This window comes from Gavia stellata, chromosome 2, assembly GCF_030936135.1.
Source record: "Gavia stellata isolate bGavSte3 chromosome 2, bGavSte3.hap2, whole genome shotgun sequence".
NCBI classification, from domain to species: domain Eukaryota; kingdom Metazoa; phylum Chordata; class Aves; order Gaviiformes; family Gaviidae; genus Gavia; species Gavia stellata.
Window position 1 is genome coordinate 2780826 of NC_082595.1, and position 26070 is coordinate 2806895.

The 26070-nt window shown below is 36.3% G+C and overlaps 1 protein-coding gene across 7 annotated transcripts in view; it reads right to left on the reverse strand.

Moving 5' to 3' along the window:
• The window catches only part of CDC42BPA (CDC42 binding protein kinase alpha), a 191366-nt gene that overhangs the window by 26733 nt on the left and 138563 nt on the right, over window positions 1-26070 (reverse strand). For 2 of the 7 annotated variants that reach the window (XM_059834709.1, XM_059834688.1), the window contains exons 18-31: window positions 21852-21957; window positions 21083-21231; window positions 19771-19862; window positions 17008-17084; window positions 15788-15835; window positions 11884-11922; window positions 8619-8738; window positions 7873-7953; window positions 5626-5731; window positions 4741-4877; window positions 3937-4076; window positions 2967-3048; window positions 1577-1793; window positions 780-842 (exon numbers count right to left, since the gene is read on the reverse strand). In XM_059834709.1, coding sequence (XP_059690692.1) covers window positions 780-842; window positions 1577-1793; window positions 2967-3048; window positions 3937-4076; window positions 4741-4877; window positions 5626-5731; window positions 7873-7953; window positions 8619-8738; window positions 11884-11922; window positions 15788-15835; window positions 17008-17084; window positions 19771-19862; window positions 21083-21231; window positions 21852-21957 — 1457 coding nt within the window. The remainder of the gene's footprint in view (window positions 1-779; window positions 843-1576; window positions 1794-2966; window positions 3049-3936; window positions 4077-4740; window positions 4878-5625; window positions 5732-7872; window positions 7954-8618; window positions 8739-11883; window positions 11923-15787; window positions 15836-17007; window positions 17085-19770; window positions 19863-21082; window positions 21232-21851; window positions 21958-26070) is intronic. The other 5 variants (XM_059834694.1, XM_059834702.1, XM_059834733.1 and 2 more) reach the window with 5 other exon arrangements.

Genomic DNA, 26070 nt, shown 5'->3' on the forward strand with positions numbered 1-26070 from the left:
AAGTACAGAATCAAAACCTGTATTTTAATAATACCAGATGTGGCAATGCTGGATAGACCTTTGGCTTTTCCTCATCAGAAAAAGGGAGGAGCAGATCTGATGCAATAACAACTGCTGTATTATTTCAGTATTCATTTCAGAAACAGTTTATAGTCACAAAACTACTGAATAAAGGACAACCCACAAAGAACTGAAATGTACAATTAAGCATGTTGCTTGTTGAATTAGCTTCGGCATCTGTCCTTACATCTCTTTACAATACTGAATGTAAGTTTTCATTTCCAATACCAAGAAGGAGGTTACAGAAAGGATCAAGCCAGGCTCCTTACTGAAGTGCACAGCAGGAGAAGAGAAGACAACAGGCACAAATTGAAATGAGGGAGGTTCCTACTGGATGTACAAAGAAAATGTTTCATTGTGAGAATAATTTGCAACAGGCACCCCAGAGAGATTGTGGCACCTCCGTCCTTGGGGATTTTCAGGACCCAACTGGACAAGGTCCTGAGCAACCTGGACTGAATTCAGTATTGAGCCTACTTCAAACAAGGGAAGAAAACCTTCAATCGCACTCCAGATGCTGGATCTCTGTTGCTGGAAAGGATACCCAAAACAAAAGCACACGGAACCCCTTCTTGATTATCAGCTCTCCCATGGGGTTGTCCAGTTGATAATGTAGTAAATAGAGAAAAATCAAACCAGCGGATATTGAAAAAGGTTACAAAGTCACCTTCTGATTATTTAATATTAGGGAAAATTATTACCAGTTACTAATCTCTTACCATCTTTGGTGACATGCACAACAAATAACCCTTCTTCATTCCCCAGAGCTATTCTTTCATGGTCTATGATATCAAGAAAAAAAAAAGGTTATTTTTCTTTGGAAATACTTCTTCAACAATAGTGATAATTCTGATTAACAGAGACTTTTTTTTTAGTATCCTGAAATAAACAAATATAAAGTCAAACCCAACACATCCACATAATAAAAAAATGTTGGTAACCTCCCAATCTTTCAAATTTCTGAAAAAGTAAGTCTTTTCCCATTTCTCCTGTTAGTAGAAGTAACAGCAAGAAACATCATTTTTAACAAACCATTCAGAGCACTTGAGTTTACTACCAACTTTGAAATAACTGTAATATAATATTTAAATAATTTAAACAATCAGAGTTTAACTTATTTTATGCAGTAGCATTTAAAATTACTAAATTAATTCTTTGCTTTTATGTTTTCTCTCTGGTCCCACAAACAGATTTTGTGAAGTCAGTGATTTATGTCTATTCTATAGCGCTAATTTTGCCCAGTTAAGGAATTGTGTTTACAGAATAACAAAAGAGTGATGTCCAATTCTCAGTCAAATTATTCATGTGAATAGGGGGAATATTCTTAAGGCTCTGACAAAAGTACTGGGTAGTGAACTGCACTTCTCTCAAACCCATACACATTTCCATATGGGATAATCCCATTACATATTGGTCTCTATTCAGTAGATAAAGCCATTTAACATGTTTTTTGCAAAAAAAGCATACTTTTAGCATACCCATTTTTCTTAGAGCTTTCTTCTTTTTCATTTCATACCTATGATTGCTGCTGACTGTGTTGTTTTGATGAGGGGTAAGGTGCTGTCATAAGCTTCTTTGGGAACATAGACTGAGCGGTCTTTGAGTTTGTTCTTCTTCAAGATCCTATGCAATTCATTCAGCACTCCCACCCACTTGCTTTTTTCATTCTCACCGTCTGCTAGAATCAGGATTGAACACTTATTACTGGATGCAGAGAGCTGGGAAGCTGTAACCTGGAAAATTTTAAAATATATATTTGAAGTCATAAGCGACAGAAGATTTCATCATGATAATTTTTACAAAGGTATCAGATGCCTACAAGTGCCCTTTTAATTTGCTGTCTGAACTAAGAATGCAAAAATTTAGCCTTAGTTAATAGAAAACACTATCTCAATCAAGAACCCACAGCAGAAAAACCTGTAGATGTGAATAACTCAAAGATCAGAGAAAACTTCGACTTTATTCTAAATGCATTTGTATTTATTCTGTAACTTGGAAATGTTTGCCCTAAATAAGGTAGTCAGTTGTTTCTCACAGCAGTCTTATAATGAAAAGCATTTATTAAACAGTATTATTTTTTTTTTAAAGACCAATAGTTTTCATTAATAACTTAATGCAATAGGAATGGTCTTTATGGAAGAATGATCTATGAACCTCTTCATGTATTTTGTACAGATACTATACATAAAAATGAAAGCCCCTTTGTAGGTTTATCTCCTCTCAGCATACAGAGTGATGAACAGTCTGAAAGCTGGAAAAACAAGGAGTGAAATGCAATGGTATAGTGAAGAAATGATAGGGGAATTAATAAGACACCAAAAGATACTTCATTGAGGTCAAAGCTTCAATAGAGTATCTAGTAAAAATAAGAATATTAGAAAAAGCCAATGATGGCAAAATCCTGATACTAGATAACAGATGTAAATTTTGATGAGCATTTTACACTAGATTTCTATACTGACTACCTGATGAATGGGAGTTTTCAGAGATCCAATGCATACGTACAAAGAAAATACATAAAATAAAGGCTTCAGAAATAACACAACAAATTAAATTGAGAAGCAGAAGGCAACTAGGAAATGAAAATGTAAAAGGTCATGAAGAACAGAAGAATTCCAAATGACTAACAGGAGGTTGAGAAAAGTACGTCTTATTGTGAAGGTTTTAAAAAAAAAAAACCCACGTAAAGGGGAGATGAGAGCTTGTCTAAATGTACCAGTGCTATTTTTACCACGAAAATGATATATGTACAGATCCTTATGCATTGCTGCTGCTGCCATGGATACCACACGGCCAGAGCTTGCAAAGGAAATAAAATACTAGCAAGGTGTCAGTGAATACACACTGTACATCACACTGTGAAACCCTGTACTTCTGGGTTACTAGGTTCAAGACATAACACTTACCCTAAAGATACAGGGGATATCTTTTCGATTTGCATGGATGACATCTGAGGCCAAGACAGAACTCACTGAGAATTCTTCATCCCTTATGGAGACCACAAACACAATTGGAAAAGAGTTAAAAGAGTAAAATCTGTATGTTTGTTTTTTACTTTTATTTCCATAGTGCCAATAGCCTTGTTTTGTGAAGGACACAACAAGACAGTACTGAGATCTAATTTTTAAAATTATCCTTTCCTCTTTATCTGCAGATGAAACTCGCAAGTGCAATGTTGCATAATTAATTCCTGGTAAATGTTGATGGAGATAAATCTATTCAGAGCATCTGTTTTTTGTCTGTTTAAATTAAAACTTTTTTTTTTTTTAAAAAATAATTTAAAAATCAAACTTAAAAAACAAGCCTGGACCAAGAACACCTCTCCAACTCTTTCATAAAAATCCTAACTCACTAGAAGCTATAAGCTACAGGTATTTTAGACTTCCTGGATAAACTAACCTAGTTCAGAGATGAGCTTTACTTAGTCGTTATGTTAAATGTTCTCAACCTTCAGTGAAGCTGGTACTATTTCAGTAACACTGAAGACAGTGGGAACAAACTATTTAGCCCCTCTGAGTCAAAAACTGTATTAGTCTTATCCTATAACAAAGTTTCATCTGTCTGTCAAAACTCTATTCAACCCCAAAAGAATGTATTTTTCTTCTTTATTCATTCCAGATCTTCTACACATCTCAACAGATGCATTTTAGCATATGATGTAGTAATGGAAGTTTAAACTGCCACATATGCACACATAAATGTAGTTCGAGCTAACTGCAAATATTGCTTTTTTCCGGAAAATTAGAGGCTCTCAACATGGATTACAGTGTTTCATAAAAAGTCTGGAGCTTGCTTACTGATTTCACAAAAAGAAAAAGCAGAAAAAAAACCTCCCAGTGCCTCTGAAAAGCTCCCACTCAGCACCAAACAGCTTACCTCATGTCTATGACCTGACTCACTATCACGCTGGGCTGGGATGCTTTTCCTTCTGCTACATCATATAGGAAGAGTTTAAAATCACAGATCACTGCCAGCGCTCTCTGCCAACCTTTCTTTACTCCAGCTGGTTTTGGTACCTTTAGCAAAATAAATTCTGATCAACTTTCTGTAAGTTTGCAGGCAATCAAAGATCAAACAGACAGTACAAAAATCAATTCTCTCATCTAGGCTGACAAGCTTTTATTCAGTGATAACATAAAGCAACGTAAGCAATAGCACAGGTGCAGTAAGAGCAAACACAGCCACACAGACCCACAATATATTATTAAAAAAAATCCATCGCACCACAGATTCTTTCTCCTTATTTCACAAACTCATTCAAAGCTATATTAACAAATATAGAGAAAGAAACCCATCTCTAGTTGGGCAACAGGAATATGGCCAAAACTATGTCGAGTATTTGTTTAGTATTTATGTACAAGTATCCACACCAATGACCCTAGACAGTACTTGCATCAACAGAAAGACTCAAGAACTCACAGGCCCTGGAAGACGATCTGATCTCTAGAGATGGACTATTCAAAACCAACTCAAAGCACAATGGCCGACAGAGATGGAGAGAGAATTACTGTTGAAAATGCTAAGAGTTGCTTTGCGAAAATTTAGGTCTTCGTTTCCAAACTGTTACCTTAAGGTATTATTGAATCCATCCCCCCTGATGCCCCAACTAGAGTTTAATTCCAGCTCTGGAAAACAATAAATTTAATATAAGTGCCCCAAATGCAGCTACCTGATACTTACTCGGACATGTCCTTCGTAAGCTGTTCCTATGCCTTTCTGCGGATCTATTCCCAAAGGTCCCTTAGTCTGTTCAGGAGGGATTGGACATACTGCAGGAGCCTTGTCTGCACAGGTCACATGGCAAGAGAAGCCACATACTTGTAAGGAGAAGAAACACAAAGATTTAATGGTTATTTCTTGTGCAATGCAAAAGCTATGATAATGACAATGACTTTTATAAAGAGATCCTCTCCTTTTTTGACCAACAACTGAATAGTTCCACTGAACTTTGCTACATCTAGACAGAAATGTAAGTCTGTGCACAGCAGCAGTTCATGCTTTTATCTGCTCTAAATTCTGCTTTTCTCATTTTCAGAGGTGTATGGATACACAGTCTGGTTTCATCTAGGTAAGAAAGAGCCTAATCAGAAGCTCAAACTGAGACAATCTCTATGATTTCCTGAAGGCCCAACCCTACTAGTAAACAAAAAGCTGGAAGCTCCTCTAAATGGTAAGTGTCATTCTGTGTACATACAAACCTAGAATAAATTAGTCCTGGAAAGAAGCAAAACTGGTACTGAATGGCAAAGCTGTCTTACATTTTGCCTTGAGTTAGAAAGCAAAGCTGCTGTCAGCATACTCAACCATTGACTGTGGCCCCTTATCGGTATTTTAAGTAAACTGAACTAAGCTCTTCTACCACCAACTGGAATAAGTATGTCCCCAGACAACTAGGTAATCTGTTACCTAAGATCTTCAAAGTGTTAAAAGATTGAAACATGAGAATATATTCTGTTGTTCAAAATATAAACAGAAGACTCCTGCATTGTCACACCACAACATTTACTGTGCAATTTCCATCTATAAGAACTTCCGTTCACACCTCCCCCTTTCACAACTGCTTACCTTCACAAGTACAGCCCTGTCGTATTAAACCAACCATCAGAGACGTGCATTGATTGCATTTAGTTGGTGTATTAAATGATTTCACTACAAACTGGTGGGCTTTAGGCTGTGAAACAAGCAGACAAGGATGTTAATACCTGTAACACTTCTGAAGAACAGTTATTTTTTTCACAGACATAAGAGTGTGCAGATGCATTTAAAAAGATAGCTTATTTGTGTTTGCTGAAATGAGATCTGAGCTCCTAACACATGGGCTGAAAAAAATTCCTTATCACTGCTCGTTATTGATAATTTAAACCATCCTCTGTAAACGAAACCGTGGAAACTGGACCTTGTCTCAGAACACGAGTTTACTTCCTCTGCAGATAGGAAAGTTGCCAAAATTATTCCATTACACTCTAGAAGTTGAACATGTGTATGCATGTGCTTAGTGAGCACCTGGCAGCCAGCCAAGGTCAACCCACCACAGTATTTTCTAAGCTGCAAGTTCAATGTTCCTCTGTAAGGGGTGTTCCCTTAGTTCAAAGAAAAATATCAGACTTACTCAAAACTCTATTTTTTATGCCAGAAAGCATGACAGAGTTCAGTTTTATGGTGTCAGGCACAGACAATTTCGGAACACCCAATTTAAAAGCAAGAGTATAGATGAAGTTGATTTTGAAAGGGCTTCTCTTCTTGTTAGTTCTTGGGAAGGCAGACTACATGAGTAAGTGTTTTAATTCTCTCTCTCCCCTCAAGGATGGCAGTGCTGATGCTATGATATCAAGGCTAAATGACTACGTGATGTGGTAGCATGGTTCATAAAAGGCTTTATATAAAAATCAGGAAGCTGCCTTGCTTTTTTAAAAAAACTCCCAGCGAGGTAACAACTGGTAGGTGGAAAAAGGATACAGCATAGGGTAAAGGTAAAGGCTGTGCAAACAACCTGGATAATGTACGTGATCTGAAATAAGACAATTTTGCAGACTACTTTAATGAGTAGGTATATTAAAATTTTATTCACTTTCCTGTTTTTCACAGCATAAGATATGACAGCTAAGGGCTCAAACTTCATCTGTATTTAATGACAGTTTTACTGTTACAATGGAAGCTTTCTGTCTACAGATGGATGTCTTGTTTTGAAACTTGCAGGGAAACAATACTTAGGTTTTAAAACTGATGCAATCATAAAGTAAGAAGGTTCTTTAGGGAATGTAATAAATTAGAAAGCCAATCATTACTTACTGAGCAAAATATTTGCAAAAATGAAATTATGTGCACTGTAAAATCTGTTTCACATGATTCCAAGTGCACTTACAGTATTTTTTTAATTGATCTACTAAGATGTTGCCAACAGAACAGTGTCTGCTCAAACTTTTTAGCTTTCCTTTACACAAATGAAGTCTTTTGCTATTTTGCAATTTATCAAAGCAGAGAAACAGATCTATTAGAAAGACTTACTTACTTCATTGATTAGTTGCAGAAAAACTGTCATTTTTTCAAGTCTACAGAAGATTCCTAAGCCATCGAGGCACTTCCGAAACTTTTATGAGAAAATTTTTCCTTCAATAGCTTGTATCTTGTTCCTCATTTGCTTGAATATACACAATTCACTGTGAATTAGCATATACTGACTGGCTTCTTTGACCAACAGCAAAATAATTTCAACAACTGATGTAAAAATCAGTATTAATGCAAGTAAAAGCCAGAAGACAGAAAAACTGGAATTCCTTCTCCCAGCCTAGTGCTGCAGTGCTGGCTGTAGTGCTCACTCTACATTGCTTATAAAAAATGCAAATCTACAGTTTCATTTTAGGCTCACTCTTTGCCTTTTCTCAAAAATAAGCATCTAATTAGCACATAGATGCGCTAATCTGAGACTGGCCCACAAGGACATCAGTTTTATTGTACGAAGAGGATGGAGGCAGGTTGGTCAGACACATGCCGGAAAACACTCTCTTTCCAGGAAGTCTCCTTTCCTTTCTTAATATTCTTGTTCATTTATCTCTTTCTAATGTCCAGACTACTGTTTCTCCTATAATCAAATGCCTGTGTGCTGCTACAGTGGAATGCCTAGTACAACTTGTCACACCACATAATGTAAGAATGAGGAGTTTTGAATTTTAGACAGCAACCAGCTTGCATGTAAACAACCCTTCCAGGCAGTTCTGGTAAGATTACTGTGATAAACAGTTCTCCTGAAGCTGTTGCCCAGGTGTGATATTTTCCCCCCTTCTATATAAAAAGTGTGAACGCTTGACTGAATACCTTTGGTGCAGAGAGTCCCGATCCAATATATGCTGCCCTCATGGTTGGTGTGTGAATTGAACGGGGAGGATGATCTGTAACCTGAACATAACCCCCAAAGGATCAGTAAGACATCAAATACACACTATCAAAGATAGCTTGACTAAAGTAAAAAGACTACAACATACAAGCAATGAAACCAAACTGATTAACACAGGAAAGGACTCAGAAAACCAAGTCTTATTTCTCAGCAAAATGAGGTGTAAGGTTCATCTCCTAAATGTCAAAAATAACTTTGTATTATCTTAAACATTTGATTGAATCTTTTCTAATGTAAAATCATCAGAGAGTTAAATTTTTTAACAGGGAAAGGGGATACATTATTATAGTTGCAGACTGTGGCTAATATTGACAAGACTTTCAGCAGGACTCCGAAGTGTGCTCTTACAAACTACAGTATAACATTAACTTTGTGCCAACATTTCTTAAATATTCATGACTGAGGATATGTTATGAAGAGAGACTATATCTAATAATTGATTCAACATAATTCCCATCCCTAATCAATTAACTGTATGTGAAAGGAAATGCAACATTCCCCAAAATACAGTTCATCGTTAGTGCAGAAGGCTATTACAAGGTCCTAAATAGTCTTGCTGCAGAGGAGTGAGCTTCTTTCTAAACAAAAGGATTTGCAATAGCAGTTTTTAGATGAAGGAAACTGTTATTCCTAAAAAAAGGACAAAAATTTGTCAACACTGAAGTACCTCGATTGGTTCAATCTCACTAGCTGTAGAAGGAGACCTTGATCTTGAATGGAGGTGAGACTTGCTATCTTCATCCCGTGATGGAGTATTAGACAATGTAAAATTCTCAACTGAATCAATCTAGGAGAACAATTCAAGAGAAAAAAAAACAACCGAAAAAATAAATCAAAGACATCATTAAAAAAGAATTCTCAGCTCTTACCAAAATAAGATATGGGAGCAGTAGAATTCCTAAGAGAGAACTGAGAAGATAAAAATTCAGTTTTAAGGACTTCTTAATGGAAGTACAAAAATGCAATGAAAATTATTGAATATGAACACGCCAAGGCTTCTGCTGAGAGGTGAGCACATGCATAAGAGCTACTAGTTCAGGGGCCTGATAAACACTTGAAGAGACTTGTAATTCAGCATTTTTAAAGGGTGAATATTTTCTAAACACTACTGGGTTTTGTCCACTGGTAGTAGAGATTTGTTAGAAGTGAATTCCCATATAGGCCATGTAAATCACTGCAAACATATTTAGGAGAAAATAAGGAGAAAAGGCAGAGCAAACAACATATTTCTTGAGGTTAGTGTTAATTATATTCACAGAGAATTGAGGGGTTTTTTTGTACCCCATTGGAACTACAAAAACATCCTTACCAGGCATACAGTTTCTTCAGGGGAGTATTTTCCTAGTCCTTGATATACAATGAAACTAAGCCCAACACAGAACTGCCCAACACAGAACTACACTGAACAACAAGGCATATAAGTACAACCAGGTATCTTGGATAACAAGTCACCTTTTGTCAGTGCAACTGAAAAAAAATAATAATCAGAGAATGCAGGATTCTTCCTTGAAAACAAGACATCTCCACATCAAAGTTTTCTTTGCACATTTATAAATTTTTAAAAAGTAATTATAGCCAGATGAGGATGCTTTTCTCCACTAATAAAAAACCTAAAAGCTGGAGGCCTACAGAAGGCTCCACTGCATGTCTGGCTTTTGTGGAGCAGTGCTATCATCAGTTCCCCAATGCTAAGGATTTGGCTAGCTTGCACGCAAACTAAAATATGCAGCAACGTTTACAGAAAGCATTTGAACATTCCAGTGTTTTTTTAATCTCATTTGCCATTGACATCATACTAAGAATTCCACAAACTTTACTGCTTTTTGGGAATAAAATATATTGCCAAGCCAATCTTATACATGCATATACAGTCCTGTTCTCCAGAAACTCAGTCATGGTAGCGAACAGGTGCAGTTGCTGTTTTTTCTTTTTACCTTTTTTTTTTTTTTTTAAAAATAGTAGGGAGTTAAGTTTGATGGCTTCTAGTTTTATCATAGCCTTCAAAAATTGTCTAGTGGAGAATGCTCATCAGCTTAATCAACTTAGGCATATTAAGATGCCTGCAAGTATTTCTGTAATGAAAACGGGAAATTCTCACAGTGGGATACACCTGTTTTCTACACATAGATCATGTGTTTCAAGCATTGAGGCAAAAATTAGCAGTAAAGCAAACATTTTGTGCTCAGATTTATCAGAAGCAAATAATAATTGGAAGCTTTATCCAGTATTAGAAACATCGATGCCTTTAAGTAGTAAATCCCCAGACACATAACATCGTTTCAATTAGTTTAAACTTTGTTTTTATGGAGTCTAAACATGTGGTAACTTGGAGTCCACTCAACCTTGAACAATTCTACCACCTTCTTAAAATTGTTATGAAAAAAGAAGCCCAATGAGTAAGTACAGGCAAACTTTTCATAGCAAGAAACAGACATTCCTTTTCTTCTGCAAGTTAAACTCAGAGATCTAATCTATAATTTCATAAATGTTTCCAGATACTCCAAAGGCCTTCCCTTTCAAAGTAGCATCTGCATACCAAAGAATTTTCACTGTGTCTCTTAAAATATTTAGTACAAGCATGATATGAATGATGGAACTTTTCTGGAATGTGCTACAAAGCCTTTGCGGTTGAAGACAACTGCTGAACCAGTAACAAATGTATTTTTACTTTACTTACGAACATAAAAAGCCTGCAAAACACACAGAACCTGATCTACCGTTACAGAATTTGAAGGGAATTTAACCACCACCTTTACTGCAGAAACAGGACTTTCAGCTGTATTGCTGCAGTAATCTCCAGGTTCCTTGCTTTAATGAGAAGAACTAAGTACAAAAGCAACCTGACTCAACTATGGCCAAAAGCTTACGTGGACGGTATTAATACCATTAAAATTAGTTTTAAACTAATCCACTGGATCATCACAAGCATATTTCAATATTTCCTACCAAATTGTAACAGCTTTGTCGTCTTCCACAGTACTGTGCTTAGTTACCTACATGGTGTCACCTGTCTAGGTCTGAGCCAAAGCTGGCCAGTGTACAACCACATCTTGAGGAGAGATAACTTCTGAATTGGAGCCACAGCCGACAAAAACAAGCAGTTACTGTAAGCTTGCCTAAGACACTGAGCAGTGGGCTTTGAACTGCATAGGTAAGGTCATTATTAGAGTTGTTGGGCATTATTGCTTATTTATTGAATATTCAATATAAATGCTTTGAATGCTTTCCTATTCCTATCATCACATGTGTATAAAAGAAACAAAAGCAGCAGTATGAGTTCAAAATGGACATAGCATACCTGGTACGAATTCAGTCTGACAAAGCTTTGATAACACCATTTTTAAAAATCCACCTTAATTTTTGAAACACCATAGAGCTTTCCAGCTTAATGGACTACAACACATCCAACTCTGTTTTCCCTGTATGAATTTTTCCTGCCCTCCTTGATGCTCCAATTTACTCGATTCCCCATTTCCCATTTATTTATCTCTGTACTGTGATATTTTCTACCATTTGCTATGACGTGCCTCCCAAATGCCAAACTTCTACCTTCTATAGGCAATTCCCATAACTCAACAGAGGCCCTCTGCCAAAGGCAAGGAGGAAAACAGGCCCTCATTTGACATTTCCTCGTCTTCCCAACCTGCATCTACCTGATCAGCTTTCAGAAAGATCTTTCATATTGAAATGAGAAAGTACCCAAAGCATCTTCTCCAGTTACTGTGATTTCTGCTCACAGGATTACCAAATGAAATACTCCAAAAAGCTTTTAGCCCACAGCTGTAAAACAACAAAAAGCACAGCAGCAGCAGCAAACGGTAGCAGCAGCACAAGACATGCAGTGAGGTAAATACACAATCCATACGTTAAACAAAGGCATGTACACAACAGGCAAAAAATAAAGGGCCACATAGAGTAAGACAGCCTCTTACACGTCTGCTTTTGTTAGCTGGAATACAGGAAGGAGAGCGCTTTAACAAAGAAAGGAGGAGAATATGTTACTAAACCAAACAGTGACACACACATCAGCTCAGAATTCCTCACTCTGTATCTCCAGAGGTAGCATTTAGACACAAACAAACATATCCATTTTTACAAGTATTTTGAAAACAAGATATTCTGGGGCAACAAGAGGGAAGAAACATCAAAAAAAAAGGAACAATTATTTTCAAGTCTATAGTTTTATGCTGGACAACAGCAGTGAAACTGCAGGCGACGTTACACTAATAATTTGCAGTTAGCATCTCTGTCCTTTGAACAAGATGAATAAAGCAATCTCCTGGAGGCGCAATATGTCCGATTTAAAGTATCATTAGGAACCAGAATTATTCTAAACTTAATTATGAATGTGCAGGTAGAGTCAGCGCTCCCACCACACACCATTATGGCTTATTCTGTTTAATAATGAAAGTTCAGAACATGATTTATTCTGTGGTTATTTACAAAGTTCAGATTTGTTTAGTCTAACCAAAGCCCATGAGGACTGCATGTGAGGACAGACTGCAGGAGGATTTAAGAAATCTATTTTTAATTTGTAATGTGTTGATAACAGGGGAAAAATAATATTTTCTGGCAAGTGGTGAAAATAATTTTGTCAAGGGAAAATGGGATTCCTTTTAATTGTTATTAAATAATCCCAAATTCATCTTTAAATTAAACAAATTGATTGCTTCTAGTAGCCAGTGAGATACACAAAGATCCACCTGGCAAAAAACCAAACCCCAACACTTCCACTATCAGACACTTCTAGTGAACACAGGAGACTTAACACCTAGACAACGTTACTGAGAGACAGCCTGCAACACACAGGAGAAACAGTGGCAAAGATTTAGAAATTAGTATATTAGAGTCACCGGGGGTGACTTCCCTCCTCACCAAAATCAGAAGCCAGGGATAGCAAAACCCATTCCTACTCCCCTTTGCACCCTCCTGCATGCAGAGGGGATACAAGGATCGTTCCTGAATGTGTGGGCTTTCGCAGCTATGAGGATTTAGGCATCAGTTCTGCCAACCTGACCAAGTAATCTTTTCAAGGAGGGACAGCGGGAACCAACAAGTGACTGCTACTCATCTGAACAGTGAGCTACCACTTTTCCTGCTCAGCACCTGCAGGCTACAGAGGCTGCGGGACATCTTTTTTTACTTCTCTCTAGTAGAAATTGCAAAACTACCATTTTCCTCATTGAAAAAACTAGAATTAACTCCAGTCATTCAGAGTGCTATAAACAATTACATTATTTGGATGGCAGACACACAAGGCATACCCACCCTAGTAAACTCCAAATGTAATCAGTAGGCCAAACTCAGTGCCGCTTACACATTTTTAAGTTAAATAGACTTCAGAGATCTTGCAAAGGGTGCTATGTAACTGCAACTGCATATTATTTTACACACTCTCTGTCATTTCTTAATGAAGCACAGAGGCTGAAGAAACAATATGGGCCATTAGTAACATTTACTTTGCGTTCTTGATCACAGGAGAGGCTTTCCCGAAACCCATACACTATTGCAGCACTGCATGAGTCTGACCTGAGGGCTTCTAATTCTTCCTTGGTCTTGATATAAAGAACCCACACACTCCTCAGGTTTGACTGAGCAGATGAATTCTTCTTGAGATGCTGCAAGAAACACTGCCCTTCAATGTAACTACTGTGAAAAAGAGACATTGGAAAGGAAATGGAGGTCCCATCTAGTGGGGAGGGATTTTTAATACCCTTATTTTCATTTAAGTCCGCCTAATACATTGATATTGAACCAACTCAATGAGCTAAAACATAAATAACCATTCGTTTTGATAATTCGGAGGCTATATATTATGAATCTCTCTATGAAACAATCAAGTAATTGTCTAATAAATGAAAGACACAGAACTGACTTTAAGCACAACTTCATTATACCACCTTTCACCTACTAACGCGTACATCAGCTTTATTTATCTTTCTAATAAAGACAGGTAGCTCAACAAGTCTTGTATTTGTCTGCAAGACACTCTTCCCATCTTTGAATAGTCAACTCTCTTCTTCTGCAGTTTTGCCAGATGATGCCATTCTGCCCTGGTTTTAGAGCTGCTACACCCTGGCCGGTCCAGTCCAGAAATGTACTCTTGCCCAATGCGCCTGAGGAAAAACCACTCCTGTTGGACTCAGATTGAAGATGCAACAGGGGAAGTTTGATTCTGCCTGTAGTAAGTCATCCACATGCAACAATATACGCATTAATACCTGGAGTTTTACCTAAGACTAAAAGATGCATATCTGAAAAGATTTGATCTGGGTGAACCAATCAAGAAGAATGTCTTAAAGGATGTATGCCAACAGTTGAAAATTATTCACTTGCATAGATAAGAAAAATGTGATTTTGTCAAAATGCTTGTGAAAAAAATATGCTGCCTTTTTTAAAAAAAGAAAACCACCAACAATAAATACAGAATAAAGCACTGATGTCCTTCAAAACTAACTGGATAGCAACCAGGAAAACTGTCTTGTCCTAAGTTTCCCCTTGCAAAATAGAACATTATAAGCTACTCTGCCACATACGTACTTTATTTGTCTTTTAACAGGTTTTAGGAGAGAGTATTAGGTATTTTTAAATGTAACTTTCTATGAAAGCACCTGCTGATACAAACTAAGTATTCCCAGTACTCAGGCAACATAGAGAAAACTTCCTTAATCCAGATAAAGGATATAAGTATTATTGTAGGTCTAACATGACAGGAAACTGTACGCTCATTTTTTTTGTGTAAGAAAATTGCAACAATGACAGCAAGACACACTTTTCTATGTGCTACACAAAAATGCAGGCAAATACCTTCTACTACGGTACCACAGATGTACCTTCACGTTTTGTCTAAGGTATATACCTGATTTACAGAAAAAAAAAAAAGCGTCTAGAAGAAAAGTATTCTTTCAGAGTTTGTGAAAGGAAATGCAATCAGTAATATAGACCCATATACTATGCCCTCTTTGTTACACCCTTCACAGCAGACATTTCTGGAATAAAATTAATTATATCACATTTTAATGCAAATGGGATTATACTCTTTTAATTACGTATGTATAAATATGTGTGTATGTGTATACACATACATACACACACACACACAGACGTACACACACAATATACCTACAGAGTTGTAATGGATGGTTCTCTACCATGGATGCATAGTATATACTTTGGTTTTAAAAAGTTTATTATTATTTACTTTTATGTGCCTACTACTTCACTCTGGAAGAAGTGTAGCTTTTAACTCAATCCCCTTATTATTTAAACACTGTCCTGACAGAAATATTTAAACACTGTCCTGACAGAAAACTAGCATCTCAAATGGCAATAAAAAGTAGTAAGTTCACTTCAGTTATAGTGAAAATTACTTCTTGCAATATAGGCTAAAAAAGAGACAGTATTTTATTTGAGCAAACAGAAATTAACTGTATGCAAGGAAAACGTTTTCACTTAAGTGATCAGAAAACCTTTGGAAACAACTATTGATAAAGTAATAATATGAAGCAATAGAACTAAATGAAATAAACATGCCAGGGCTTTTGGAACAATTTTCCACAGGCTATATCAGTAGATAAGGCCCAAAAGCAGCTTCCCCCCACTGGAAAAACTGTTTGTAATTAAGAATTCTTCACCTGCACCTAAAGAAAAAGATTTACTTTAAAATTGAACATGTTTCTATATAAATAGGTGTAAGTATGCTACTGTAAAAATATTCTGTTCTCCACTGCACTTGCAGATTTTTTTAGGTTGACTGTTTTAATGTTTGAGTATTCCAAATCAATCAACTGATCTCTGTTATTGAGGGATTTACTGGTTTGAGAGTCAAAGACTTACGTCATCCATAAAATCAATCAATGAGGATGAAGAGGAGGAAAAGGAATCCTATTTTAATGAAAACAGCAGTAAAAAAAGAGAGAGAGAGAGAGAGAGAGAGAGAGAGAGATGGATGAAGAAAACTGCTCAGTATAAATAAAAGTGCAAAAATAAAGAACTGTAAATAACTAGTGTCAGTAACAGTTACCTCAGTAAGTTTTCATTAATTGCCTTTCATAGACAATTAATCAATAAACTACCCGTATAAAACCCAATGTTTTTCCAGCATTCACTCAAAATAATATTCCTACTCTCCAACAGAATTTTTATATTGAAAGTAACTTACAAGATGAATAATTAAAACGCAAATTAAAAATTGTATTAATTGTGAGGACTTCAAGAGAGAACAATGAGTTAATGAACACACAATGAAATTTTGGAACATCAATAACATCAGGGATTATGCTCTTTCATAGCTAAATGTGATGACCTTGTACACCCATCAGGAAAAAACCCAGGGGCAAATTTTAGACCAATGTGTAACTGTAAAGGTGGTGCCTTGTCCCCTCTGAACACAGTTTGACCAATATTTCACCCCAGCTGTTCTTTTAAAAGAAAAATGATGCATTGCTTACTTTTGATTAAAAAAAGAAGATACGAAATGTATAGTATCATTTCAAATTTTTTCTTCCAGCTTTTCTACCTAAACTGGTCTTTTGTCTAAAAGTGACAAAGGAATTAAACAGATTTATCTTTTACGTATATAGGATCTGTGGAGAGGAGATGAATAGTAATTATCTGGATTTTACAGATCTGTGTAAAATGAATAGAAGATGAAAACAACCTAATAAATATACAGTACCAATTACTTCATGGAATACATTGAAGGATTATTTCCATATTTTCTCTCATTTTTACCAAACCAGTATCTGCATTACTTAGCATTTTTCTGAATACAAAGAAAGGCCATCTGAACAACTACACTTTTCATGTTCACTACAAAATCAGTAAAATTTCTCCATTCAAGGTTTGAGAGAGAATTCACTATCATTACTAGTGTTCAAGAGAAGACAGCCAGCACTGTAAATGACAAACAATTCCCACTTATTATTATACACCAATATAAATGGGGCAATATGATCAAAATACAGTAGCAAACTCTCAGCAAATATGCATATAACCTGCACATAACAGCAGTAGTTCCACTGACTAACAGAGAGTTAGAATAGCTGTACACTTACTTCAAATTGATCCAGAGCAGAGGTAGGCGCATTCAAAAATGCCAAGAAAGAATTCTGTGAGTCTTGGTGCTTTACACCTAGAAAACAGCAGCAGGTTTTTAAGCTACAGAAAAATGACCTTTTCATGGAGGACCTTTGCCTTGCTGAATCAGGATTTGAGTATCCACCTGAATCACCTACATTTTTTGAAATGAGTTGTCCCATTTGGTCCGTTTTCCAGAGTAAAAGATCTTTTTAATAGGCATACACCCACTAAGCAAGCAGTGTACGTTTAATTACCCTTTTCCAAGCTAAGATGTGCATGGTGTGAATTCAACATGAAAACGTACTGTATGTAGGTGTCTATTATGCAGAAGGCACAGGTTTCTAATGTGCTTATGTTCATTTGCAACACGCACTGCATGACACACCGGCATAGACACTAAGGCAGCAGGTGTCATCCCTGCTCTAGTCACATACTGGATAGCCTCCTGTGACAAGACAACTTTAGCCAACAGTGAGGTTCCACAAAAACCTATAGAACAGGCTGTTTGAGGAACACACTGCATTTCCAAATAATATGAGTTCCTTGCCCCATGCTCTATGCCTGTCTGCCACCTCTCACTTTTGAATGTCCAGGAGTAATACGATCCTGGGTAAAGCTTCAAATGTCTCGGTCACGATGCACCATTTAGACGGTTTTCAGCCTGTATGCAAAGCAGGAACACTGCATCCTCTGGTGCCGCAGAGGCTAGCACATCTTGACTGTTATTTTAACTTGCTTCAACTGATATATTTTTTTCTTCTTCTTCTTTTCTTTAGGGCATAACTCAAGTTGCTGTTTATAAATCACAGATGTGTACAAACTGTAGTTTCCTGAACACTATAAATACATTATACATATATATACACTTATTATGACCAGAGCCTGCAGGACTGTGTGCATCTCAAAAGACTGATGCTATCAAAGGTCACTTACTTCTTTTTTAAAATGTCAGTGTCTTCCTCTAACTGGCCATATCACCCTGTTTGCTCTAAATATAACCCACAGTGAACGAAGAAGTTACAAAGAACCCCTTCCACTTCAAAATATAAATACACTGAAACCTCAGTAAAATACTAAAAACAATTCTCAAATTAGCTGCTACTTTACAGAATAATTTTTAGTAATCTTTTTCCCCACCCTTCTAAGTTTCTGGAATACATTTATTAAAAAAGCAAAGGATTCAAGTGCTAATCTAAGTAATCCCTTCCTAGAAATCAATTTCCACACACAGGAAGTTACTCTACCACTGTACATTGACTACATTTGAATCTTCTATACAGTTCATGATTCAAACATCAATATATTTCCTCTTATAAGAGAAAACCAAGTCCAAAGATGATAAGGATTTTGGGTTAAGTTGTATTTCTATCAAAATAGTTGAATAGTTGCAGTAGAATCTTATTAATTTACTTCTGGCAAAAAGCATAATAACTAACTATTCCTTGAACAGTACGTTTTCTTTTTTTTTTTTTAAGAAAAGAGTAAAAGTTTATCTCTATTTTCACAAAAAACAATAAGGTTTTAAACTGGAAAAAATATAAGGTAAAATATTAATTATAAATTCTTAACAGATTGTTTAACGCAAAGGAAGATTTCATAAGTAACTATGCATTATATTTAAGACAGTTCAAGAATCTAGAAATGAAAGCTAAACATGACAAAGCATTATTGTCTCCAGGGTGATGCTATCAAGAGTTCTTCTCCAAGCACTTGGAAGAATTATAATCCTGGTATCAGTGCTAAGCATCAAGATGAACAAGTATCAATTCACTAAGTCTTATTTCCTAATTGGCACCAGTCATTTTTTAATATTCTGTATAGATTTGTATTATTTTTACCAGTCAACCAGCACTTGGAGACCTATATATAGGAGATGAATGTTAACCACAATACATTGATGACATGCTGTTAGGTTGCAAAGACTGAACAATATTTGACATCCCTATGCAGCAATTGTTGCCAGGGTTTTGAAACTCTTGAGTTCAAACAGTTCCCTACAGAAAATTAGGTAATTCCATTTGGCCTGAAAAATCGCTTCTTCCCATGTGACTCATAAGATACAAATATTAGAGCTACTACAGGAACGGCAAAGAATCAGCCAAATCATTAATCATCTCTTAATGAAAATTTTTGTCATTGCAGAATTCCCAAAAAGTCTCTTCCCCCAGCAACAATGTGAAACACTGTTAGAGAGATGCACTAGAAATCCCAGAACATACTCTTAATACCACAGCAAAGCAAACATGACCACACTGCTCACTATGTGGTTACAAAGCCAATCAACGAAGTCATCCCAGAAACAAATAAATGCTATGAATGCCTCTGCAGTTGTTTACTCTCTGTGTAGACAGGCCCAAAGCATTCATAGATGAACACTACGATGATCAGTATTGAAGTCTAAATACCTTCACCCATCATAAAGGGGAAAAAATTATATCTATACTTCTAACAGTTTTCCGGCAGTAAATCACCATAGACACATCAAATAAAAATAATGCAGTTCCAACTCAAGTAATACCTTACTGGTTCAAGTGTATCAAAACTGAAGCATATTACAAGTATGCATTAGAAGTGCAAAAGCAAATGCTGTGGGTACATCTTAACATGCAACTGTTGTGCTCACATTTTGTATGCCAAAGTCTGTTGGTATCATATTTTAGCTGCAAGGTGACACTTAATTGATAAGATGTACCCACCAATGTGAAACATGTTATTTACTTGGATATCAGTTGCCATACCCTTTTCTGATCTAAGCTCTTCTGTCTCCTTTTTCAGCCTTTCAATATCTGTCAATAGTTCCATGTTCTTCTTCTCAGATTCTTGCAATTTACTTCAAAAGAATACAAACAAAAAAACCTATGTAAATATTGAGAACCCATGATACGAGTCACTTTTTTTGTCCAACTTTGCATGTTATTTAAAAATTAATGCCCAGTAAGTGCCATGATATCATCAAATGCCAGAATGAATTCAGAAATCTACTGGGACCTGTTCAGTACGGTATCTTAAAGAAAACAGAACAAGCAATTAATTGCCCCTGTTTACCCATTAAATAGGCTCGTGTTTCTAATTTATGAGTAATTGTGTGAGCCTGTATCCTGTGAATGAGAAAAAAAGACCACATGTATTTTTATGCTTAAAAACTGGTGGATTTTTTTATTTGTTAATTCACAGTGCCTGTGATATTAATAGATTATGTTGAACTATTTTTCTTCTCAGTTACTTTACAGTTAGTTGTTTCAGTGCTTTCCGATTCACAGCTGATAGGTAACATTTCTATGCAATTCTACAACACTCTCATCCTTGCCTGTCAAAGCAAACACTGGTTCTCCTGTTCTTAGAGGATCTACCACGCTGCCTATCATCATGTTATGTGGCCTGAAAAACATCCAGGTCAGGTGGGCAAGGTATTCCCACTTTACAGATAACATACTAGAATCTCAACTCTGTCCAACTACTTTCCTAAAGCTGCAAAATAAGTCAGTGCTCTGAGCTAGATTGAAGCTGGAGACCTAGAAATGGAATGTCTTCCTACTAATCCCTGCTTCAGGCTTTCACCCAACTCGGAATAAATTTTGTTATTTGGGGGGGGTGGGGGGGAAAGGGGAGAGAGAGAGAGGGGAGTCTGGAGAAGGAATAAAAGAATTCATAATCTTCCATAAGCACATCTTATTACTGTGCAATTCAATATGCAATAATTGATTTTCGTCAGCTAACCCAATGGAGCTATCAATACAATGGAGGAGAGTATGTTCTAAGACACAGACCCAAACTCTGCTTGCATTTGAACTCGTTATCACAACTAGGAGAGATTATATTATTAAAGAGAAAGTGTCCCCTCTGAAAGTCTTCAGGATTTCAAATTTTCCCAGTAAGTGTTCAGCTGCTTACACAATGAAGAGAGATATGGTCTTTTTTCACATTTGGATATAAGAAACTGGCATATCATTGATTATCAAATTTTGACAGACAAGATAGTTAAAATCATGATTTGATGACACTCCGTGGGAGGTATCAAAGTAAATTTCCATCGGAACAATTCAGTCTTACCACTCTGTAGAGATACAGGAAGCTTTGACTTTATTCAACTCATCTTGAATAGCCTGTTTGGCTCGGATTTCAGCATCAAGAGCAGACTGCAGCTCCAACCTTGCAGACATATCCAGTTTTGCAAAGCGGCGCATCTTCCAAGGCATGTCCTAGTAAAGAATAAAAAAAGGCAGAAGAAAGAGTAAGAGGAAAGAAAACTGAAAATGTGGAATGTAACTAACTTCAACATTTCCATTTCTTGGTCTATTATGTTCTTAATGTAACAGTTCATTTATTCCAAAGTTATCTAAAATTTAAAAATTAAAAAAGAGTATTGTTATTAGTATTCTTATTTTTAAACTCAAGCACTAAATAGGCAAGATGAATGTCTTATGCTGTCATGATCTCAAAAGCAAACAGATTTTGTGAATTCTAGTTTTGATGTGCCTCAATTCAAATGACAGCTACAAATGACATTCACATTTCACAACTAAAAGACTTTAAGGTTTTCATGACCCAAAGTATAGATTTCCTTCAACAAATTCATATATGACTACGAAGTAGCTACTTGAACAATACCATAGATAAAATCACATTATAGAGATATCGGTGTTTAATTAATTAATAAATAATAAATTTGCTATTCAATTATTCAGAAGGGAAGCTTTAGGAAAGTTTAACTTTTGACTATCAGAGACTCCAGAGACAGGTTATTACTGCAGCTGAAACGATCAAATTAGTGTTTTTTCAAACAAAAAAAATTTTCTGATATATGGAAGTAGAGTCTTACTGTAGCTCTTGCACCCAGACTGGAGTTCCTCAGGGCCTCTAGTTCTTCGGTCATTTTAGAGGCCAAGGCTTGAAGGTAACCTCGAGCATCTTTTTCATCACTTACCCTAAACAATTATGTAAGAAGAAAAAGGTGTTTTAACCAAAGAATCTAAAGAAAAAAACCAAAAGTGCCTCAACAAAATAGCAACCAGAAACAGAAAAAAGCAGAGTACAAACCAAAAGTCATAAAACGTAAGGAAATAAAAAAAACAATATAGAAAACTACACAGAACTAAGCCTTTGCTGCTTTGCAGAGTTCCATTAAACAATATGGATCACTAAGACAAGGAATAAAGATTCAAGAACTACATATCTAAGTAAGTAATAGATGTCTCAGTATAAATGTCAGCTACCTGAAATTGAGACTGTAGGAAAGAAACCTTTCAGGATGCAACCTATTTTAGGGAGTAAATTAAGACAAAATTTATAACCAGTTATTAACACTTCAACTCTCCACATAACATTGGAACTAGTGGTTGACTTTACTGTATCAATTGACCACAAGAACCAGTTGTTAGAATCAAACAGTGATGTTATTTCAAGAAATGCTAATTAAATAGGGAGAGTGTAATTCTTATGTTATTAAACAGCATAAGCCAGACGGGGCGTCTCTCATCCCCCGAGCTTTCTTTCTATCAAGACATGTTTTCTGGGTGTGAAGACATCAAGAAGGAGACATGTCTGTTTTTCAGATTCTTTGATCATTGGTTACAAAGAAAAGAAAAAAAAACCCAAAACTTTTTGTGACTAATCACAGCAGAAGGTTCTTTCTTTACTTTGCCTCAGGTATTAACATACAAAGAAAGCTGCTAAAAAATTACCTCAATGAAACTAAGTGAAAAACAAACAAACAGAAAAAAACCCCAACACCCCCCCTCCCTGCCATTTCCTTTCACCTTACATGCCTGGTTCTGAACATACTCATCTTGACTACAGAAGAAGAAACTAAGTTCTGCAATACCAGGGCATACCCAAGTCGCTGAGCTAGTCTCAGAGACCAACAGTCTAATACCGAGCTTGATCACAGTTAGATCTATCATCACTAACTACAGAAATGTTTAGGATGTGTTCTAAGCAATGAACCTCAAATAGTTTTAAGTAACTTATAGGAAAATAGTTTTTCTATTTCATGGAAATTAACTTATCCTTGCTTCCTGATCTTTCCTTACTAACTGTAATCCCGAGTATGTTAGACTGGAGATGAGAGTTCTGCAGATGGTTGAATTTGTCTCACAGTGACCTTTCTGCAGAAAGCGATTCACCTTCCGTGCCTATAAATCAATATAAGTTTCTCTGGTTTGATACTATGGGGTTCATACACACAGTGAATATAGAACTGGTGCAACTTGCAAGTTTACCATTAATTAATAAAAATAATATAATTTTTTAACAATAGGTAGTCACCAGAAGGCAAGAAAGACTAAGAGCACATACTCTGAACTGCCACGGGCAAGGGAGGAACAGAAGAGCTTTTCCATAGTGGCCTTAGGGCAAGATCACGATGCGAAAGGTATGGGCTAAACATCTACGAGTTGCAGTGACTTCTTGGGGTGCAGTTTAAGATTTATATAAGGAAGATCACTTTAATACAGAGGAGGCTAATGCAAAAATAGTGACCATTTGCCACAAAACTCACACCCAACATGAAAAAGTAAGCACTTATTCATGCTTTGGGCTTTCTCTTCTTTGTCTCCTGCTTATAATTTAGTTCAAGAGGTGGGAAGGAGCCTAGGAAAAACCCACATGTCCTGACTTCAATAAAGTCAGTGAGTTTTGATATTAATGAGTCACCATTTTTCCCAAGGTATACTAGAACTCAATGGAAGCAGCATACCAACTTCCTTTTCCCATAATGTTCTGGATGACACATTTTGACGACCAGATACAGACAATCTAGGCCTATACAAACCTCTTAGGGTATGAGGAGGCAAAAGATGTGAGAAGTAGCAGAAGATGCTTTTGGGGGGGTGCATAATTAAATACACAGTAAAAAGAAAAGATTGTAAGCAGGAATAAAAAGAACGTGAGGCTCTCAAGGTGAGAGAGTAAGGGAGGGAAAAGAGATTTAGGAATCAGCGTTTGATCTCTTATTTTTAATGACACGTAAAATCTTTGCAGAAAAAAGGGACAACGTCAGATTAAAAATAAAATTGAACTGGTGCCTTATTTTTTAACCTTTCTAATTAAAGATTAAAAACTTTAAATGTCCAATTTCTTTGTCAATATTTATCATGCCATATAGATCCTCCTTCACGGAAGGTGAGAAAACACTTCAGTTATTTGGTTTATGATGCACAGAACCTTCAGGCTCTAAATTCTGAAAAGCTGCACATGCAATAACCTCAGAGAGGTGTTCCACAGAACAGGCAGAAATCTAGAAAATTAAAATATACATATAAAGTCAATTTTTGCAAAAATCTATACTGAGTAAGGCAGTAAATACAAGCAGTACAATTTAAAGGCTGAGATACAGTTTTGTTGTCCACTAGATGGCAATATTCTCTTGATAGTGAGATACATTAATTAAACGTGAACCCAAGAGTTCTTGCAGTTTTTTGATTTGTTACTGTTTTGCTGGAAGTTTTCTGTTTGGTTGGCTTTTTTTTTTTTTTTTTTTTTTAAGAAGATAAAGCAAGAATGGTGAAGTTAATCTTACTAATGTTTCTCTCCTTGCCCCACCTTCTTGCAGAGAGCCCTAACAAGCACAGCAGAAGACCTAAAGAGGAAAAGTTCCACCCAGAGTAATTTCTTTCTTTCTTTACTGAAAATTTAGATCGGATGAACTGTTCTGTTTTCATATATAACGTTAAGTGCCCTTGAAAGCTTTTTTCATCAACTATAAAGAACCTAGAACAGCGATGTAGTACAAATTCCTCTAAAATTTAATTTCATTTTTTAGTTGGAGCCAACATCATGACAACCTTCAAATAACCATTGACCAATATCTAGAATATTATTTGTCAGGCTGTCAGGAACCTCAGATTCTCTGGGTCTCTCTTTCCGGGATACTTTACAGAACAAAATGGACCCAGAGGACTGGAGATTTTTTCCTGAACAGGAGCGGTCTTGAAGCCCTGGGATCTTACACCAAGCTGCATCTTACCTGATTCAAAAACCCCAAGGAAGTCTGTGGGCCATGATTCCCATTTCTCCTGTAGTTTCCCAATACTTTTAAATGTCTGTCTTCATACCACTATGCCTAACGCCTCCAACTTCATTATTTTCTTTTTCCCCTGCCCTCTCCAATAAAACTTGTTTTTTAAAACTACTTCTCTAACGTTTTTCAACATTTCACTCCACTCCTCAACCCTGAAATTTCCCTCTGCCCTCCAGAATTACTCTTTTATAGATAATTAACCTCTGATAATTCTTACCTCAAACAACGCATCTCAGAATTTTTCATATTTTGAGTTTCTTACAGTTGACTTTGCCCAGAATTTTTGCTAAACCTTTTCCACAATTTGTGTGCGCTTTCTCCTGAGAGCAATCAGGTTTAAAAAAAACAACCAAACCAGAACACACACAACTTTTGGGATTTTTTAGGTTTGATTTAATGCAGAAGTGTTTTGGGTTTTTTGGGGGGTTAGGTTTGGTTTTTTGGTTTTGGGTCTTTTTTAAATGAAATAAATAATTAAGATAAAAATCAACCATAATACAGTTGATTGGAAAGATATCTCATCAGCAAGGAGAATATTAACTGAATCATTTGGTAAACAACAGTCACAGCTTCTGGCCAGCTGAATCTAAGCCTGACATCCACTCTATAGGTAAATCCGGTAGGATTTAGCTCAACCGTATAAACATACTCAACAATACAGAATTCTTCATTTGAACTAGTTGTCTACCCTTCCTTTTCAATCAGAGGGGAGAAGAAGAGACTTCTACAGTACTAGTCATGGGATTTGTTTTAGTTGTCTACCTTAGGACTTCTAAAACTAGGTTACATGAACCCTTCCCAGAGAGACTAATAACTTAAGATTCTTGCGCCAAGTACTCTGGGAATCACTACCAAGATTTCCATCAACCTCCTTTCTGCAACAGAACAGAAATACTGTACCATGGCTATTTAAACGATTCCTTTTTAAAGTGACGGCATTAACCTCCTATGCAATGAATCTCTTTCCCATCTCCCATAGGAAAATTTATAGCTGACTATAAAAGCCTCAGTATTTCTTACT